The sequence below is a fragment of the Podarcis cretensis genome, assembly GCF_951804945.1.
Source record: "Podarcis cretensis genome assembly, chromosome: 6".
Lineage (NCBI taxonomy): Eukaryota > Metazoa > Chordata > Lepidosauria > Squamata > Lacertidae > Podarcis > Podarcis cretensis.
In genome coordinates, this window is record NC_137175.1 from 63,204,465 (window position 1) to 63,225,215 (window position 20,751).

The 20,751-nt window shown below is 41.1% G+C and overlaps 1 protein-coding gene across 6 annotated transcripts in view; it reads right to left on the reverse strand.

The window, feature by feature from the left end:
* The window catches only part of ITGB3BP (integrin subunit beta 3 binding protein), an 81,492-nt gene that overhangs the window by 4,175 nt on the left and 56,566 nt on the right, over nucleotides 1-20,751 (reverse strand). For 4 of the 6 annotated variants that reach the window (XM_079982402.1, XM_079982403.1, XM_079982404.1 and 1 more), the window contains exons 3-9: nucleotides 20,238-20,373; nucleotides 15,881-15,956; nucleotides 14,692-14,770; nucleotides 13,402-13,495; nucleotides 12,141-12,194; nucleotides 7,386-7,459; nucleotides 3,164-3,217 (exon numbers count right to left, since the gene is read on the reverse strand). In XM_079982402.1, coding sequence (XP_079838528.1) covers nucleotides 3,164-3,217; nucleotides 7,386-7,459; nucleotides 12,141-12,194; nucleotides 13,402-13,495; nucleotides 14,692-14,770; nucleotides 15,881-15,956; nucleotides 20,238-20,373 — 567 coding nt within the window. Of the gene's footprint in view, nucleotides 1-3,163; nucleotides 3,218-7,385; nucleotides 7,460-7,991; nucleotides 8,018-12,140; nucleotides 12,195-13,401; nucleotides 13,496-14,691; nucleotides 14,771-15,880; nucleotides 15,957-20,237; nucleotides 20,374-20,751 lie in introns of all 6 variants that reach the window. The other 2 variants (XM_079982401.1, XM_079982405.1) reach the window with 2 other exon arrangements.

Here is a 20,751-nt window from a genome sequence, read left to right on the forward strand (position 1 = left end):
TCTTTCAGCAAACTCCTGTTTCTTTCCTAGCTGCTCTGGAATAACGGGAGGTGATTTTTCTAATTAAGAAACATGCAAGAGCTTTGCCTTTTGTGTAACTGGCAGTTCATCAACTCATTATGCCAGCTGTGTTGGCTACAATTTTGGCTTCCATCGACCAAGTCTTAAGACTTCAGCTTGCTTTCCTGGCATGAGCATCCTAAAGGGTGGTGTCCATTAGCAAGCATCGAAAGGAGACTGTGCATGCCCTCAATGTGCATGTAGCACCTCAGGAGGCGGGTGGGGAGGGGAAATGCTACACATAAGCACGTTACTTTTAGATGCTTGTGACAGATGCTAGAGAGTCTATTGCTGTGCTCGCTAGGTTTGGAGCCTCCTTGGTGCATTTTATGCCATGGAGCAAGAAGCCATATTAATGCACTGCTTTTCACATTCTTGCCGCCTGCCATAGCGCCAACGTTTCCCTTGGAGGAGCATGGCTGCTACTGCAAACCTGCACGGTCACCTAAGCAGTGTTGCAGGAGTGGCAACTCCTGGATCTTTCTGCAAGTCACCTCCATTCACCTGGAGGTACATGTCATAGGTCCAATCAGAGGGATGTGATTCTAAACTGATAGATCTTTCAACAGCTGGGTTCTTCTGCTCGCTGTATCTTGCAGAAAGACACTCTACTCTCTCTCAAGACTCACTGTACTTTTGAAATTATGAACCAAGAAGACTGGTGGGTGTAGGAGATGGCTTTGGAGAGAGGACTCTAGATCAGGGCTTCCAGAACTTGGGTCTTCAGCTGTTTTTTGACTAAAATTCCCATTATCCCTGACTACTGGTCCTGCTAGCTACGGATGATGGGAGTTGTAGTCCAAAAACAGCTGGAGACCCAAGTTTGGGGAACCCTGATCTAAATGGTTAGTGGGCCAAGGTTAGCAGCAGTTTAGTAAATGAGGGTTAGAACTTAGAGAAGGTGGGAAACAGGAATAAGGGGGTAGAGGAGAAGGCCAGAAACAGATTCCTGTGGGAGAAAGCTGGAAGGGCAACGAAAGAGCTGCCTGTTTGGCAAGAGGTGAGGATTCATATTCTGATTTCAAAAGAACAGCCACATCTTTGTCTACAGGCAAAATTGCCATCATATCATGATAGTATGAAACCATTGATTAAAATAATTGAGCAATCATTAATTAAAATGCCATTTGGTAAAAGATATCCTGCAATCAACTTCTTCTTTTTTTAAAGGGAGTTCTGTAACAGCACAATTCATTGCACGCATATTCAGAAGTAAGCCTCACTAACTTCAGTGGAGTTTATTTCCATTTTCTAGATTATTTGAGGCATGATGGTGTCTTTTGTACTGTGGCAAGAACAAAGCAGCCATGTCTGTTCCCTCAGCAAAAAAATTGTGGTGCTTTGCAGCAATAAAAATAGCAGCATCTGTAGTATACCATACAGCTAAGTATTTACTGTCCAATACCAGAATTTGCTGCAGTACTGCCAATATGGCAGTTGATGCTCAGAACCCAAGTCCCTTTTTTGCACTGTGTGTGTATAACAATGCAAACAGCACCAGGAATGCACAAGGGATGGCTTATGTTTGCTGCACTGAGATTGGGTCACCTGAGATTGAGCAGGAGTCCTTATTTTATCACTGACTGACATTAAGAACCGCTAACAATTCTTTTTTCAAAACTTCTCATTCAGCTAATAATATAATGAAGGTGTTTGGAAGAGATGGCATCCTATCAGACACAACACTGGCCATGTGGAATGGGTGAAGGACCAGGTACTAGCTACAAAAAACAAATTTAAATGCAGCTAATGTAGATCTTAACACATGTGTGGAAAAACTGCAGATTTTATAAAAAGTGACAATCTGTAGGAGTCTGTAAACTCAGAAACAAGAGCCATACATTTTGATGGGCTTGTCATTTCCTTGACAAACATTTTCTAGCTTTGATTAGGGTTCTTGGCTGACATATTGGACAGGCTCAATGAACTTAATGTTTGCCTGCAAGGCAAGACCTGGAATATCTTCATTATGTTTCAGAAAGGATGGCATTCTTCTAAAAATTATGCTATGGAATAGCTCTGTGCAGCAAGATAATTTAATTTTGTTTGTCTGGGGACTTGTGTCCTAACCACACATTCCTTGTCTACTTTAAGTCAAGGAACAGGATCTTGCTGCCCCCCACAACCCATCCTCTGGGCCACATGTTGCATACAATGCTGGAATGAAAAGGTCTACAGGAGGAAAGTTCAGTATATGTAGACCCAGCTGATGCAATAGTTTTTCCTGCTCAAATAGTTGGGGAAAGAGTAGATCACACAAATCAGACCTACTCAATTTAAATGGTGCATTAAACACCATTTTGTCACATGCAGCTTATGAATGTGGGGTGGCCCTTGGAGGAGGGTGTGGTGTTCATGTCCCACTGCACATAACTGCATGTTTTAAGATGAGCTGGGCTTTGGAAATGCCAGTACTCGAAAGTGAGAAACTTGTCTCATCTCGGGATTCAGCACACATATTCCTGGAGAAAAATGGCAATTAAAACAACATGATTTTAGTAGAGCTTCAGAGTAAATTTTGCCTTTGCGCAAGGGAACCTCGTCAAAGTTGGAAGTCATCCTATTTTGAGCAATTGTAAAATTACATCTCATGAGCTCTCAAGTAAACTAGAATTTCCTGAGCTAGCAAGAAACAAAAATGGTTCAAATACTTGCTAAGTTTGCTTTGATGCCGTGCCAAAAATAGAACGCATTTCATGTGGTATCATCCCAGCAAATATTTCTTTGGATGAATGAAAACACAAACAAAAAACTGTTTTGGAAAACATTCTGATATATAAACTTACACATGTGTGCTAAGTAATGCCTTTTGAAAGACATTATGTCTGAACTAGCCCAGCATATTGATTAATACACATTTTGGGAATTAAAGAATCATCAGTTTGCAGAGAAAATATTAATAATTAACTCTCAGAGTCATTTACATTCAAATTAAGTGAACACCAGTGAAAATAGTTCCCCCCCCCCATTAATCAAGGGGTGCTAGAAATTAAGTTCCACAAATCTACCATTCCTCAAAAAGCTTCCAATAAACACATATATTTTAACTGTACTTTCAATTACAGACTTCAATCCTGTCTCTTAAACATGAAGATCTGCTCACCTCAGTTGATGAGGGACTTAAGGTACTCAAAGCTGTTGGCAGGTTGGAGATAGTCTGTAAAACAAAGAACATTTTTTTCCACATAACAAGAAAACCAATACAATTATATATTGCAGTTTATAATTACAGTATAGAAAATGAAAAATCTAACATAGTCACTGGACACAATCTAACATGTAGTTGGGCCCACTGTTTTCATTGGGATGCATTCATCTTGTGGAACACAAATTGCTTTTAAACACAAGTTAATACAAATGTTGAAGATTTTATTTTAACAATAGGGACAAAAACAGAGGCTTACCCAAAAGGTTTCAGTGGGTTGTTAGAACTTCAAGCTCTTAGGATTTGGCAAGTTAAAAACTGAGGTAAGAAAGAACTCCAAGCCTACCACCAACACATTCTTCTGCTGACCATCAGGAAGCTACTTTTGTCAGGCATGTTGCTAGGTCAGCCTTACCCCAACGTGGTGCTCAACAGATGTTCTGGACAACAACCCCTATAATCCCCAGCTAGTACAGGCCACAATTGGAGAGCATGAGAGCTTACAAGGTCCAAGGCATTTGAAGGACATAAGATTGGGGGGACTTGATGCTTGCTACTTTAACGGCCCTGTGGCTGAGGCCCATGACACAAGCTAATTTATATGTATAGGTATCCCTGGAGATTGCTTCTTGAGAGAAAAGCAATGACAAAACTAGACAGCATCTTAAAAAGCAGAGACATCACCCTGCCAACAAAGGCCCGTATAGTTAAAGCTATGGTTTTCCCAGTTGTGATATATGGAAGTGAGAGCTGGACTATAAAGAAGGCTGAAGAATTGATGCTTTTGAATTATGGTGCTGGAGGAGACTCTTGAGAGTCCCATGGACTGCAAGAAGATCAAACCTATCCACTCTTAAGGAAATAAGCCCTGAGTGCTCACGGGAAGGACAGATCCTGAAGCTGAGGCTCCAATACTTTGGCCACCTCATGAGAAGAGAGAAGTCCCTGGAAAAGACCCTGATGTTGGGAAAGATTGAGGGCACAAGGAGAAGGGGACGACAGAGGATGAGATAGTTTGACTGTGTTCTCGAAGCTACTAACATGAGTTTGACCAAACTGCGGGAGGCAGTGGAAGACAGGAGTGCCTGGCGTGCTCCGGTCCACGGGGTCACGAAGACACAACTAAGCAACAACATCCCTGGAGAATGAAGATGGTAGTACTGGGGAACACTACTTTGCTTATGGGATGTGCCCACTGCAAAGTCAGTGATTATATATATATATATATATATACACACACACACACACACACACACACACACACAGTGTGTGTGTGTGTGTGTGTGTGTGTGTGTGTGTGTGTGTGTAGGAACAAGCCGGAGATCTGAGACTCACCAACAAAGGTCCAGTCTTCTTGTCTATGTCTTGTCCTGTGTTTATTGTAACAATATCAGGCCCCACAGTGGGCTTCTTACCATTCCATTTTGCCCTTTCTCCAACAATGCAACAAGTTAGTCAAGATACTGGCTTTCCCAGGGTCTTACAGAGTGTTCAATGGTCAGTGGGGATTTGGGGTTACATAGGAAGCTCCTTATACCAAGTCAGACCGTTGGTCCATCTAAGTAAGTGTTGTAAATACTGTCCAGCAGCCAGGACTCTTTCCCAGCTCCAGCTGCAGATGCCAGGGATTCAGCCTGGGACCCTGGCCATGCTATGGATGCCCTCTTACCACTGAGCTACAGCCCTTCTTACAGATTCTGGTCACTGCACCACAGGGGCTTTGAGCTGAATCAAAATCAACTGTGACGCTGTGTCACAGTTGACCTTAATCAACTTTGCCATTCAACTTCAAGAGACCTGCCCAGGTCAAGGGGCGTTACACAAGTCTTTCTAGAGAACCACCCTAATCTGCTTGTGCAAAGTGGGGGAGAATCTTCTGTTCCTCTACCCATCCACCAGCACAGTGAAAGGTCATGATCTAGTTGAAAGTTTACTCTCTTTTATGCATGTGTGTGCAAATTTAAATGCTTTAAACCATGAACAGCTCTAAAGTGGAGAGGGAGAGAGGAAAAAATGGCCACCTGTCTGGTGATATAAAACCAATCTTCTCTTAAATGTGCCAGAATAATTTTTCTCCACCTCAACTACAGTTAAAACCTTCAGTCTATTCATTACTGTCCTTTTATAGTATTTTTATTTAATAAAACCTATTAAGACTACCATACAAATCTCTTTACTTATGCTTTTATCTTTTAACTGATCAATTTTTATATTGCTGACATCCCCTCTTCACCATTTGCTCATTTAAAAATTCATAGTACATGAGCTATGTCTCTGGAGAAAATGTCTATAAAATTTGTTACAGCTGGCAAATGTGTATGAGTCAGTGATAGCACATGACTAAATGCTTCACAGAAAATAAAACTTGTTTCTGTAGTAAGCAGAACTGTTTAAATGTTATTTATTTTTATGTTTCAAAGAAAATATATTGTGAAGTGCTGCATTGATTTAATACGCAACAGTGTCTGTGTACACGCTGTATAAGGAAAATTTATGAAACCTTTGCACAACTCCTTTAATTGAATTTTCCAAATCTCTCACCACACACAAATAATCAATATCTTCTGCAGAGAAAACCAGTCAGAATTATTGCAGTCTTTCTTTTCAATTTTGTTGTCATCAGCACATACAGAGCACCTGGATATTTGTAATGTCTGGATAGCAAGTTATTTACACCTCTTAAAATGTAATTGCTATTAAGTGACTCCAAACCAATGCACCTTTCCTTTTTTATTATTTAAAATAACTATTGTACGTCTCAAAGAAGACATATTTAGGAGTATTTATAGTAATGTACGAATTACTATACATAACACTTATATAATTAATAGTTTTCATTTCACCTGATATCTAATGTCAGGGTTTGGTTTTTTTGTAAAAAGCATTGTAGGAAGAGATCTGCAAGAAAAACGCGTTGTAAAAGTAATGCATCAAAGTTCATGTACAATGGCTGAATGGTAGACCTTCATATAAGGAGTGCAGTTTGACAGGTCAGTGAATGTTTGTGCACATCTGTATGGTTGGTTGTGTATATATATCTGAAGCTTTATAGTCATATGTCTCATATGCATTTCTATGTCTGCCACCAAAGTTAATAGCTTAATATTTCATCTACATAGCATAGGATAGTAAATAATTGGAGAAGTTTGTAGTTTGCCTCCCAAGTATCTATCACACTTGTAGCTCCGGCCTGTGATGCTAAACATGCCAAAAGCTGTATTTTAAAATTCACACCCTAATTACAGCCACATATTAACATAAGTGTCTTTGGGGAAACAAAGCATTTTTTTGTTGAGATGAGAAAAAGATCTAATCGTGCAATATTTGTAGGTCAAATGAATAACTGAGTTCTGACCATTTTTCTTCACAATAAGTAGTATCTCTCTACTAGACAGATTAAAGTCTCACCTGAAGCAAAAACACCCCACAAAAATCAATACAGCCAAAACTTTGTCTCTTACAAAATAATCTCAAGAGTGGCACAGCCTTCGAGGCAACCAAGGCTGCAATCTTACACTGCGAGTAAGTCCAGGGTGCGAGCAGTATAATGGGTCCAATGCACTCTATGTGGATTAGGCCTTATGCCCCCTCTTGCAAAAGAGAACACAAATTGATTTAAGCTTTGTATCCTAATTTGCAGTTTGGTTGGACAACCCCAAAACAAATTAGGGTCACACAAGTAATAAAATGTTTGACAGACTGAATGTGAACAGGTAGAGCTTTTTTCCATACCAGAAAAGGCTTCACCTGTTGAATTTTGACCTGCCACACAGCTGTTAAAGACAGCTCTCTGGAAGAGGAGTGGACACAAAGCCTGAGGCTTGCTCAAGGTCATCCCCATCACAACAAACCATAGTTTATCATGTCATCATAACACAGCCAGTATAAGGCAGATCCCTCTGTTCTTCACAAAAGAGCACCTAAAAAGTGCAAGGGATGAGGTAGTAACTAACAGGACTAGAGCACTTATTAGCTCTGTTCACCGTGTTAAATGTCAGGCAATATCTTCCCAATTCATCCCACAATTTTTCCCCGCTGAAAATCTTTTGTTCCTTTTTTAATCTTCTGGGACAACTGGACTGGAACCAAGTCACTACATGGTTGCAGCAGCCCGGACAACCCCCCCCCCAAAAAAAACACTTTAGACTCAGATACAGTCCGCTAGCCTTCATTTTCCTACCTCTGATCTACACTGGGTGATGATGGGAAACTGGACAAGCTGGACCAAATCAGGTTGGAAGCAGTACATCAAAGCTGTGTAACAGAGAACAGCACTTTTTAAAGCCTGCAGAACTTTGGTGCTTTGTCTTGCATTGAACAAAAACATTTGTAAACAAATCTTTCAATCCTGGTTGATTAGGGAAGAGTTGAGTAAAAAGTCTCTTTTAGATCTAGCATTTACTGAAACCCTGCCTAAGAACCAGCAGGATAAAGGTTCGTTTTGTTTGTATTCACTCCCACAAAATGCTAAAACTGTTAAAAAGTTCCCCTTTGAAATATGCAGAGTGCAACCTACACACACATAAAGCATGCTTTGGACAGCAGCAACATGACTAGATTTCATCTCCTGGCAGCTGCTCTCAAGTTTGCTTACATTCTCTTCAAAAAACATTTTGTTTACTGTAAATGCTAGTCATGGGCAAACAATGGGGCCATTTTTTATGTTGCTAATGCAGAATGATATACTAAGATCTACATAATGCTGCCCATTGACAAAGGAATGTTCTGAATTAAGTTGTTTTAAGTAGAGGCTGTTTATGTAAAGTAAATAAATTTCATGCCTTACCATGTGATGATAATGTGACATTCCATCTGTATCAAGCCAAAGAATAGTCATAGGTTTCATGTCCTGAGCGTAACTAATTAAAAATAATTATGGAAAACCACATCCAAAAGTAAAAAAGCTAAATAAAGAAGACAGTCTTTCTCCAGCCTTTATTTTCATTAGGATAGCAGAAGGGATCAAAGTTCCCATTCAAGAAGTATTTATTATATTGTTAACATGCTAAAAGTGCGTCATTTTGACCCATATGATTTCAGAGTCATACTAAATTTTCACTGCTTGGGTCATTAGTGTTACAAATTGAAGAAACATTATGATGCAGCATGTTTCACTGTTGTTCTTGAGCACAAATAAGGCTATATGGTTGCTTTACTTAGAAAGCAACTAAAGAGATGCTTAGTATACTATGGCACTGGTTTCTGTGGGCTTCATTAGGCTAAGAAGAGAGTGGGAGAATTTGTAAGCGAAACCAACTTCAGAACGAGTAAGAATTCCACCAAATGAAAATTCCTTAAGCAAACTCGCTCTTCTATCCTGGTTTTCTGCAGCCCAACTTAACCGATTTTCTAAACTTGCAGCTGTAAGGATTCTTGTATGTGACCAAGATTAGATTTCCCAGCTTAAAATTGGTCACGGATATTCTAGCGATTGGTTTCCAGACAGTAGCTTGGATCCAGACTTTGCTCCCATCAGCAAGCTCATCCCCTGCATGGAGTTCACTTGGGGAAAGTGGGAGAGAGGCAGGGCTGGCCCACCCATACAGCAAGGTGAGGTGACTGCCTCAAGTGGCAAGATCCACAGGGGCAAGATCCACAGGGGTAGACCTGGCCTCCAAGGAATGCATTGCCCACTGCTGTGGCTGCAGCAACAACACATAGAGCATACTCCTTGGACGCTGGATCTGACACCTCCTCAGCAGCCCCACCCCAGTGCCTTCTCTACAGTGGCCTCTTGGCGAATAGGAGGTGCTGCTGGTCTTCTCCCACCCTCGTTCCTAGTTCCCATGCACTTCACTCATCCCTTCTTCCTTGGCAGGGGAGAAGCACCATTTTGTGCTTCGCTTCAGGTGCCAAAATGTCCTGGGCCGGCCCTGGAGAGGGGACTGTAGTTGATTATTCTTTCTGCTTGCACCCTCTGATAGTTAGGGGATCCTCCGAAAAGAGTAGGGGCTGCAGGGCAAATCAGCAAAATGGCCTTCCCCTCTCTTTCACTGGATCAACTCATCTAAAAAGATTTGAATTTAACCTGTATATGTTTATTCTGACCTACCCCTCGTATTACAAAGACATGGAAATGGGAAAGTACTGCTTCTATGTGCTATCATTTACATACCTAGATCCATATGTGCAATTGTTACCTTGGATTTTAAAAGCAATAATCTCATAGCTCTGGTTTATATACACAGGCACCATTCCAACAGATATTAAGTAGGCCTGGTATGTGGCCCAATGCAATTTTGTTCCCCTAACCAGTTGTAGTCTTGCATAAACTCAACTCTGTTCCACTCAGAGGCAGTAACTGCCACTGTGATGTTCTAAACTTCAAAGTTAAAAAAAAGAAGACAATAACTAAGGTCTATATATTACATTAAAGAGAGAAACAGCTCTTTTCAACGATCCTATGAACTGATACAAGGCAATTTTTAAAAGTACATAATAAGGAGGTGGGGAGAAACCAAGGAAAGAAAGTCATTTGTTTACTCCATGTTAAAGATAAAGAATGAGAAAACACCACTCAACACAACTGACACTTGGCAAGCTAAGTCTTCATCGTTAAAATGTCCTTTATTCTGCTTCTTTTAAAAACTAAATCATAAACCACGAGGGAAAATTAATCTACTTGATCAAGATGTGTGGCTGCCTGTCTGGCATCAAGAACACACTGCTGAGCTACAGAGATTTCACTTCATATCGATATAAATGCTAAATGACTTCAAGCTTAGGAGGAAGTATTGCCTTGAGTTTAAGGCACAGGACCAGGAGTCAGCTGTCGTCTCATTTCATACTTTACCTGGGAGGGCAGACAAGCCACTCATCTTTTCAGCATTTAACCACAACTTTGTAGTAAAAGACACACAGGCACCTTCTCTGTACCAGCTGGTGGGCTGGTCTATATTCATACCCCAAATGTGCTTACCTAGCTGGCACAGTGCCAAAGCTCTCATTTTACTACAGAGCTTTGTTACTACATTTCTGAACATTTTGGGGAAAGGCTACAATGGGACAGAGTTACCCACTCGCACAGAGGAAAGAACAATTCCTCCTGGGAGAGCCACTGACTTACATGACCCCGGTATACATGGCAGAACAGTAAAATGGCATGGATGTTGTAAACTCATCTGCAAGGCTGGTGCGTTGCATGATAACACAATGCGCATTTAGAAAAGTGTTTTTGGAAACTCAGTCAAGTTTAATTTAAAAGCTTAAAAAAAAAAATCTGCCAAAGGGGTCGGTGTTCCACAGGATTTCATGGAAGTAGCTGGTATATTTAATCTGCTCGAAAGCTCATTCTAAGCCACTCATTCGCAGAATACCAAAACCATAATGTGCCTGTTCTCCAAGAGATGCCTATGCCCCATATCAGACAAGCCGTGACGTCAATGATGCGCTTCCTCTGTTTAATGCAAGGCATGTTCTTAAGCACCTCGCCGAAATGGGACTTTGTAAAATAGAGATCATATGTCTCTGGGATGTGGCAAGGCTGTATTCATAAATGTTTGCAAAGTACGCTCAGGTCCTCCGGTAATAGACACTAGAGAAATATTATTATCATTATTAAAGCCTTGAGATACATCAAGGCTTTATAGTTCACTCAAAAGCCTACACCTAAGACAAGGGGATGTGGATAAGGAAGAAAATGTAAAAAAATAAAAAATAAAATAAACATGGAGGCAGTTCATATCCAGATAGTTAAATAAGGATTCTTCTCAAACTAGTAGGGTGCTCATATGCCAATACCAAGAACAGTTCTGACTACCATCCTGTGCCCAGTAATGGGGCTCAACCTTTCCCGAAAGCCAGAGCTGAGGCCAAACCATGTGGGGAAAAAGGAGAGAACAGAACATCTGCAGAGTGCATTCTCCTAACCACTGCATAGATAACTCTGTCCAACATGCATGGATAGCTCTGCCTCCCAGGAGCTGAGTGCAACACCCACACAGACCGAGGGGGAGCGAGGAGTTGACATAACCCACAAGAGTTCCATCATTCTCACCACAAGGCCAGTATGCTCTGGATCTGGATTTGAGTATTTGTTCTTGGTTCTGGGCCAGAAAGACAGAATAGATATGTTGCTGGTGAACTGCCCACAAAGCTGCTTCATTGAGCTAATGGTGAAGGCGAATTAATAAATACCCCTTAGGGACACTGTATGAACACCTTAACATAAGATAAATGCTGGTGTCCATTTCACCTTGTGTGCAGGCAAGCAAATCACTTAGCAATTGTGGCTTCCTATCTTTTGCAAACACTTCAAAATAGAGAGGTATGTATCTGTCACCCGTTATGGCAGACGGCTGGTTCTCCTCCACTGCAGCTCCTTCTGGTGTCACAGCCAACAGAAGTGCAACTGATGTCCCCCCTTGGAGCCATGCCTTTTCTGCAATTGTACCCTTTATATGGAATCATTTTCCTCCTGAACGTAGGCAGGCAGGCACCATCTTTTATTCTTTTTCGGCATCTCTTTAAACCTCACTTATTTAACCAGGACTCTGAAGATGTGCAATTCCACTTTTTGTTCTTACTCCCCCCCCCCCCGCCTACTGCAGCTGAATTTTAGCCTGTATACTGTTGTGTTTTTTAATAGTTTATCATTTTTATCTTGCTTATTTTTAATATGAACACCACCGGGAGACTTCAGTAAAAAGGTGGTATATAAAAACATATCAAATAAATGCATTTTTAAAATGCATAGTTTGTTCAGTTAGGCACTTTTGTAATCTGAAAGTGGCGGGTGGGGGGGAAGTCTTTATCTTGCCAACAGCTTAAATGTCATACAACCAAAGAGAGGGCAAGAGACCTAATTTTGCTGAAAAGAACACAAATCTGATACGGTCTCTTGCAAAGGGCCTTTTCAAGTCTTTCAGAAGAAATTTGCTAAATGGACCCCTTTGACAACTCTTTGCCATCAAAACAAATAATATGGGGGAGTTACCTTGGGCAGGCTGTCTTGCATTGGTTCGTCTTAGCAGCTTTCCTGCTTGCTTTACTGAGGAATAAAATATATTTAGACATTGTGAGAACTCTACTCATGTGATGCTAATATAGAAAAATGGTACAAATGTGTTTTTTCTCTAACGTTCCAGGAAATTTTTCAATTAAAGAAAATACTGGATTGAATTCATAGTTCCTCAAGCAGAGTTCTACTCCCAGAATAGGGCACTCCCAGATCTCTGCTCTCCCTTTCCCCTGCAAACCTTTTTACATCAGAAAAATCAGAAGAAAACAATCACCTCCCTTTTTCTCACACACACTTCTGTAGACAAAAGTTCTGCTAAATCTTTTTGGACATGGCTAGCAGCAGAGTGCAATCCTAAACACACTTACTAGGGAGCAAGTCCCATTGAATACAGTTTCTTCTGAGTAAGACACACTAGATTGTTAGGCCAAAAGTAAAACTAATGATATCCCTCAATACCTTCATTGAACAACAGGCTCAGGACACAACACTGTAGCACCTAACTTCTCACCCAAGTTGATGAGGAACCATTAGTGGGAAGTCGGTTTAGTCAGTCAACCAGCTACAAATCCACCTAACACTTACCTCATCCAGCCCACATTTTAACAGCTTCTCTGCAATGTTATTATGCAGGACTTTGTCAAAAGCCTTATTGAAATCAAGATACGCTACATCCACAGCATTCCCCTGATCCACCAAGCTTGTAATGCCATCAAAAAAAGAAAAAAGAAATGAAATTGGTCCAGCATGACTTGTTTTTGAGAAGCCCACTCTGGGTCTTAATAATCATAGCATCCTTTTCTAAGTGTTCACAGACTGATCACTTAATTATCAGTTCTAGGCCAAGCAAAACACTCAAAGAGGATGTGAAACAGGCTGAAGGGCAAGGGCATGATTTTGGGAGAGTCAAGAGGGCCAGACAGAGGCTTGGAGGGCCACATTTGGCACTTAGGCCTCAGGCTCCCTACTCCTGCTTATAGTAACTTGGATATAGAGACCTGTAATATAAATTCACTTGAGTTATACCAAGAGTCATCTGTATTGTTACCACTTATCAATTATTTGTTTGCTTAATTATGTTGCTTAATATGAAGTACTCAATATGGAAACTGTATTTCTGCAATACGTAATATTTCTAGGACACCTAGGCATGCTCATGTAAAACAAAGATTAAATATGTGAAAGGATGCATATTAATTCTTTCACAAAAAAGGAAATTATGAAAAGTCCTTCTTACTTAGCTTTCTGGTTTTGCTCACTTCGCTTTTCAAGTTTCCAGCAGTCTCTGAAACACCGATAATATTTTCAAGCTCTCTGGTGCCCTCTAAAGCCTGAAAAAAAAAAATTTTTAAAAAAAAGCTAAATCTTAATGCCAAATCTTCTAACAAAACAGAACTCTTAAAACCTCCCACTCTTTCTGCATCATTAGTTTAAATGGCTGAAAAAAATTCTATATTACTAACATTTGATATTAGAAATGGAATGCTTCTGTATGCACAGTACGATCAACAGGTGTGAAGTTGGAAGCCTTGTCGCATCCCCACAATCTGAGCACATTATCGCTGAAGGACACCAGCAGGCTGCCACTTTGCCTTTTCAGACTGTTTGCTTGCCTGAATCCTGGTCAGTTCCCCTAGTTTACCCCAACCACTCTGTATCCGGCCATGCCTTTCAATCAAAGGAAGTGTTGCCCTGACTTTGGCTTCTAGCCTGGACCACAGAATCCATCCCAGTCTACCACCTCTGCTTTCTTTCCAGCCCTTAGGACATGACCCCACCAGGATTCAGGTACAGAGTGGCGGGCAAAACAGGTGCCCTTAGGATACTCATAGGTGTTACCTCGTGGGGCAAATAGCAGCTGAAGAGGGGCAGTTTAAACCAGGAAACAGATATAAGGGAAAGTGTTAACACGCTTTAAAAAACAAAAAACAAACAAAAAAAACTGTGGGAGATGCATGATCAAACTCCAGAATCACACCTAGTTTTATCCTCAAAGTGGAATCAGAAAACCAACTATCTTGCTGGGTACGGGGTGGAGACTGACCTGAGAGAACAACAGTAGCTAATAAAAATATAGGTATTGTCAGATGTGGGCAAACTTTTTGGCCCAGTAGGCCAATTAGTTATCTGTCCCGAGGGCTAACTTCCACCCACCTGTCAAAGTCTCTTGCATAACACTTTCCAAGTGCCCATCTGCCAGGTGGTTGTCGGATGCCTGGGGACTGCAGCGCAAGGGCTTTCTGCAGAGATAAGCTGCACAATCATGTTGTCAGCTGCACAGATGATCCAGCTGCATCTCTACCTGCCCCGCACATGATGTCACATATGAAAAGTACGCTAGGGAAAACAGCCTTGCAAGCCAAATTTGATCGGTGGACCAGAAGTTCCCCATCCCTGCTCTATAATGAAGATTGCAACAATTGAGAAAAAGAAAGAAAGAAAAAGAAAGAAAGAAAGAAAGAAAGAAAGAAAGAAAGAAAGAAAGAAAGAAAGAAAGAATCAAGGATCAAGATGGGGGAGAACAGACCTGTAAATTGGTTAGGTTTTGTCTGATTTTCATAAATCTGGCCACAGAATCTTCAACTTCAGACTGCAGTATTAATAGTCTTAAGGAAAGAGGGAAACAAGGAATTATTTAAATTGATGGCATAATTTCTGAAACAAGAACAAAAATGAATAAAAACCAAGTAACAGTGATATAGCTTTGCCGGCAACATCCCTCCCCAGGCTGTGAAATACTGTAACTTGTTGGTATATAACAGGTAAATAAGTCTAGGGTTTATCGTACATCAGCCACTAGCGAAATGCACACATTTCTAGCATGTCTAATTATACTAATTTCCCATCATTATCTTACCTCCTCCCTAAACTCCAGCACAGAGAGTCAGTTCCACCCACTTCCCATGGATAGTGCAAAGAAACCCATCAATATTCCTGCAGAAGATTCCAGCCCAGCCCAGTCCTACACATGGGACTCTTTAGGACAGGGTTTCCCAAACCTAGGCCTTTGGACTACAACTCCCATCATCTCTAGCTAGCAGTACCAGTGGTCAAGGATGATGGGGATTGTAGTCCAAAAACGGCTGGAGCACAAGTTTGGGAAGCCTTGCTTTCGGAGACAGTAAAAAGCAGATCATGAATGGAAGGGGGGGAGAGAAGTAGAAAAACCAGTAGGATCATCCAAAAAGGCTAGAGAGTGCACCAGAAGCACAAGATTGCATGAATAAATAAAGCAAAAGGATGAAGGCAGATTAACTAGCAATGTAACTTTTTCTCTTATAGAACAGATCTTAACTGGAGTGGCATAAGCCTGAAACAACTGAAGCAGTGCCGTGGTACCAGGCACTTCATTGAATAGACAGACAAACTGTATAGAATAAATTCTGGGAAAACTGGCTGCCATTTCTAAAATACTGTCAGGAAAATAATTACCTCCCACAAAAACAAATTCAAGTAGGTTTTGATTATTATTTTTAGAAGAATTTTTGTGATTTTATGTTAATCTGCATTTACCTGTGTAACGTTGTGATAGAAAACAAACATTTCTTAAGGTTTTTTAAAACTCAGTTTTGTTGATAATTAGTAATTGCAAAAGGACTAAATAAAAAATACTCCCCAATATTGCTACAGCAGAAACAGCTTTCCCAGAGGCTCTGTTGCAATTAAATTTGTGCCTCTCCATGGTTAGTTTAAACTATAGAATTAGGTAACATTACTTTTCATAATCTTCCATTTCAGGATGCCCCCTTCTGGGAGATCTGATTAGCAAGTTACTACGTTTCTCTCTGTTTCCTAGGAATAAGACAATCAAGAAATAAGAATTAACACACTATAACCATCCTGTAGTTGAAGATAAAAATCAAAATAGTATAAAGATTTACCATCTTCTGCACAAAAGATAAACATTAACTATTTTCTCTATTCCCACCCCCTTTTGATTACAAATGCACTTTAACTTGACATTTAATTAATTACAGCGTTTCCATTATAAACATCTTATGTTAGAAAGGAAAGCTACAAATACAAAAATAGAAATGGTAAAGTTAATGCTACGACTACTACTACTACTAACAGATTTAAGAGGTTAAAAAATTCCCAACATTCATTTCACTCCATAGCAATGTAAGATTGTTGGCAAATGCAATATATTATGTATTATTAATTTGGATGCTAGGTATATGAAAATATATGAAAGAACATGCTCAATAGCCACTATAATTTCCATTTGAAATTATTTCTTTACTAACCAAAGTTAAATAGCTGCCCCATAAGATCAAACTCACGAAAGACACAGAACAATTGAAAACACTACTCTGAAGGATCCTATGTAGTAACATGAGAATGGTGCAAGGGACTGCAAGAGAAAAGAGTGAGGATGCCATCCTTGCCCAATATGCTAGTGGGGGCCTGCAATAGATCCCAGCGCTCCCTGCTAACAGAATGAGCCCTTCCATTTGCAGAGGGTTAGTTGCTATGCAGTGCAATTTGCCTTAATATTGTTCTCTGTACATATCAATGTTCAACAAGACTATATATATATATATATATATATATATGAATGAGATTTAACTGGATTTTGTATTCGATCTCATTGCGAAGGCTCAAGGATAGAGGACAGACCAAAACAAAGAGTGTAAATGAAAAAGCCCTTAGGGATATGGGGATATATGTGCGTGTGTATGTGTTTCAGGTCAAAATACATTTAGTGTAATAACAAGTGCAACTTGTATAATTGCACTTATACATCTATCAACAATAAAGTAGTGTAAACACTGTTGCAAGATAAAAAGAAAACATTAAATACATAGGAGACAACTCAGATATCTACGTCCTTACCACCATTTTGTAGCTTGGTGAAACTAGAAAAGGAAAGCTATTCCTACTTTACTGAATAATTATCCATCTAAATGTCAGCTGCGGACACGTGATCTCTCTTTTTATGTGCAAAAGGACTGTTCCCTTATGCCCATATTTAATTACAATATGGAAATATAGCACACACTCACCTTTGCCTTTGACATCCCGGCACACAGGCGTTTTACTCCTTCAGGCATTTCCCCCCTTTTTTTTGTCAGAAATGGCATGTGAAAAAAATCCAACAGATTTTTTTTCCTGTTTCACTTTCTCCCTCACACACAAACACAGAATCACATATGAACAGCGAAAGCAAAACTCATATAATATCATCAATAAAAGATTGGCTTGGGAAGTGGGGAGATAACAGCATTTGTAGTTTTCAAGCTGTATGTACACTTCACTGCTTTAAAATGTCAGTCAGTTTTCAGTTAACAGGGCAGAATCAGCAGAGCAAAGATGTGCTTTCACAAATGGTCATATTGTGTTTTTTCTCCTTCAAGCAACTGGCTGCTTTGTGTAAAATGGCTGCATTTTGCAAAACGGCCTGTGATATGCAATCAAATACAGATAGCGTCTCACTAAAAGTATCTAGATCAAGTAATATGGATTCCTAAACCAGGTCCTCTACTTCCTCTTCTTCACCTCAACAGTAACTCCTTTCTTGCATTATTCTGTGAAATTAAATCACAATGCATTTCTCATCTCATGCTAAAACAACAACACCCAAATTATTTGAGGGCAGGAGCAACACTTTAGTATACCTAGAAGACTGTTAGGTTTTCAAGTACTGGCAAAATGTATTTGGTTCCGAAGGACAGGAAGCAGAGAGTAAGGCTAAATGGACACTTCTCCCAGCAAAGGGATATAAAGTTAAACTGTGGAATTAACTAGCGCAAGTAGTAACACCCACCAACTTCAAAAAAGGTTCCAAACAGATGGAAGATAAGGTTATCAATGGCTATATACTGCCTCCATGATCCCAGGCCCCATGCCTCTTAATACCAGTTGCTGGAAAACAACAATGCAAATCAGATATTGTCCTGCTTTTGGCATCTGGTTGGTCACTGTGGGAAAAGGATGCTGGACAAAACAGGCCACTGGTCTGATCCACTAGGGCTCTTCTTATTTTCTTATGAGATAAGCGTTTTGATTTTTTTAAAATTATGCCTTGTTGAACACCAAGATGCATAGAGAACAATATTAAGGCAAATTGCACTCGATAGCCACTAGCCATCTGCAAATGGAAGGATGCCTTCTGTTGACAGAGAGAGGCGGGATCCAGTAAAGATTCCCAAGTGGAAGATCCTTCAGGGCAGATTTTCCACAAACAAAAGTGGAGGGGAGAAGAGGGAACCATACTATTCCCCTTCTGCTTGTAGAAGTGCTTCATGAGTGGAACGGATGCTCCCACCAATGATGACTTAGTTGAGATATAAACTTTTGTGCTACCATGTTCTGCAAATGTTCACTGTAAAGAACTTGCATAAGCCTGAAAAAGATTGTGCATGTATGATGATGTAGACTGACGGTAAAAGGTTAGAAGATTTGCACAAGATCAGACACACAGACAAATTAATGCAGGGTTCAGCATTATTAAAATATGATTAGCCATCATTACATGGCTCAGTGTTAGAGCATATAATTTGAATGCAGAAGGTCCCAGGTTCAATCCTCACCATTTCTTATCAGGGCTGGGTGGGATCCCTGCCTGAAACCTTGGAGATCTGTTGCCAGTCAGTGTAGTCACCACTGAGCTAGGGGGACCGACGGTCACCCTATACACAAGGCAGCACCCTCAGTTCCATTGTACAGGGCAGGTAAGACCTTCTTTACTTTCCCCAATACAGATGCCAAACCTGTTAAATGTTATCATAGCAAGTTTCAAAGGGCAGGGAACTAGTAACAGCACAAACTCGCTGGATTAACAAACTCTGCCCACTCTACACAGTGAGAAATTTGGTTCCATTAAATTCAATGCCTGATTCCAGTTGTGTAGCTGGGGGGGGGTCGCACTGGGCCAGTACGTTTCCAAGCACAATTCAAAGTGTTGGTGCTGACCTTTAAAGCCCTAAACGGCCTCGGTCCAGTATACCTAAAGGAGCGTCTCCACCCCCATCGTTCAATGCGGACACTGAGGTCCAGCGCCGAGGGCCTTCTGGCGGTTCCCTCACTGCGAGAAGTGAAGTTACAGGGAACCAGGCAGAGGGCCTTCTCAGTAGTGGCACCCACCCTGTGGAACACCCTCCCACCAGATGTCAAAGAAATAAACAACTCTCTGACATTTAGAAGGCATCTGAAGGCAGCCCTGTTTAGGGAAGTTTTTAATGACTGATGTTTTAAGGTATTTTTAATCGTTTGTTGGAAACCGCCCAGAGTGGCTGGGGAAACCCAGAGTATAAATAATAAATTATTATTAATTATTATTATTATTATTATTAGGGCAGCACTTACCTTGGGGGCGGCACACCGAAGCCCAAGATGACGCCCAAGTCCAGGTGCCCCGGAGCACAGCGTGCTGCTCCCCAAAGCACCACAGCCCAGGGCTGTGCTTACAGGGTGTTGAGCTGCTGCATTTCCCCTAGCTGCCAGAGGGCGGCCGAGAAGGACGCAAGTGGCATGCGCTGGCCCTGCGAGCAGCACTGAACCAGCAGCGTGCCTGAGCCCTTGTGTCTCTCCTGGGAGTGGCTCGGGCAGCTACAGACCCCGTGTTGCCCAAAAAAGCAGTGTGGGGCCGGCCTCTGCCCACCACTTGCCCCTCAGCCGACCTCCAGCTGGGGGGGAAGGCAGCGGGCAGACTCCGTGCAGGCTCTGCGCTGCTTAAAAAAGCAAAGCAGGCCCACAGGGCGCCCAAACGGAACACGGCAGCTCGGGCACTGGGACTCTGGCAGCGCGCCCTGGCCTGCCAACAGTTTGCCATGCCCCCCAGGCGCAGAACGCATGTGCCGCCCCAGGTGCCCAAGCGGCTAGCTATGCCACTGCTTGATTCTCCTCAGTGAGCAAAAGTAAGCAAAACTAGTCAGAGGAGAATTGTTGAAGAGGTTTGTCAAGGCTGCAGAAAAGTTGGACTTTACCATAAAGATCCAAATTCATATTCGTGGGTGGGTGGGTGGAAGGACTCAGAATTACCGAGCAAGACATAAATTACTAAATCAAGAATTTGACTTGGTCAATAACCAGAAAAATTCTGCAGTAAGTAGGAGAGAATGTTCAACTAACCATTTGATAGACCATTTCCATGCTCTTGTACATTATTGCTCCTGGGAGTTGAAAAAGGACTGATTGGGCACGTTCCTGTTGTTGGTGAATAAGACTTGAGATTCTTCTTACTCCTTGGCAATGGTGTTGCAGACACCTAAAGAATAATAAATAATGGTAACAAAACAACCTGTACAGGATTATTATGCAGTGTAAAGCACATTCATGTTTTCCTTTTCAACCTTGACAATATCCAATTCTGCCTTTATATTTCTAGTCAAGGCAGGCTATAGAATTCTCCTATAACAGATGTGGGGAATCATGCCTCTCTCGGTGCATTTTTAGGTATCCCACACACTTTAACACTTCAAAGCTCAAGTTCCTAGAACAAACTATGTTTCTAGTCCTTGTGCTGGTAACATGAGTCTCACGTTTAGTCCTTTATGCAAACAAAAAAGAATCAAATGATTTTCAAGCCCACCCATCTATTCCAAGGGACTAACACAAGATGTTAATTTTTTGTTTAACAATTCCT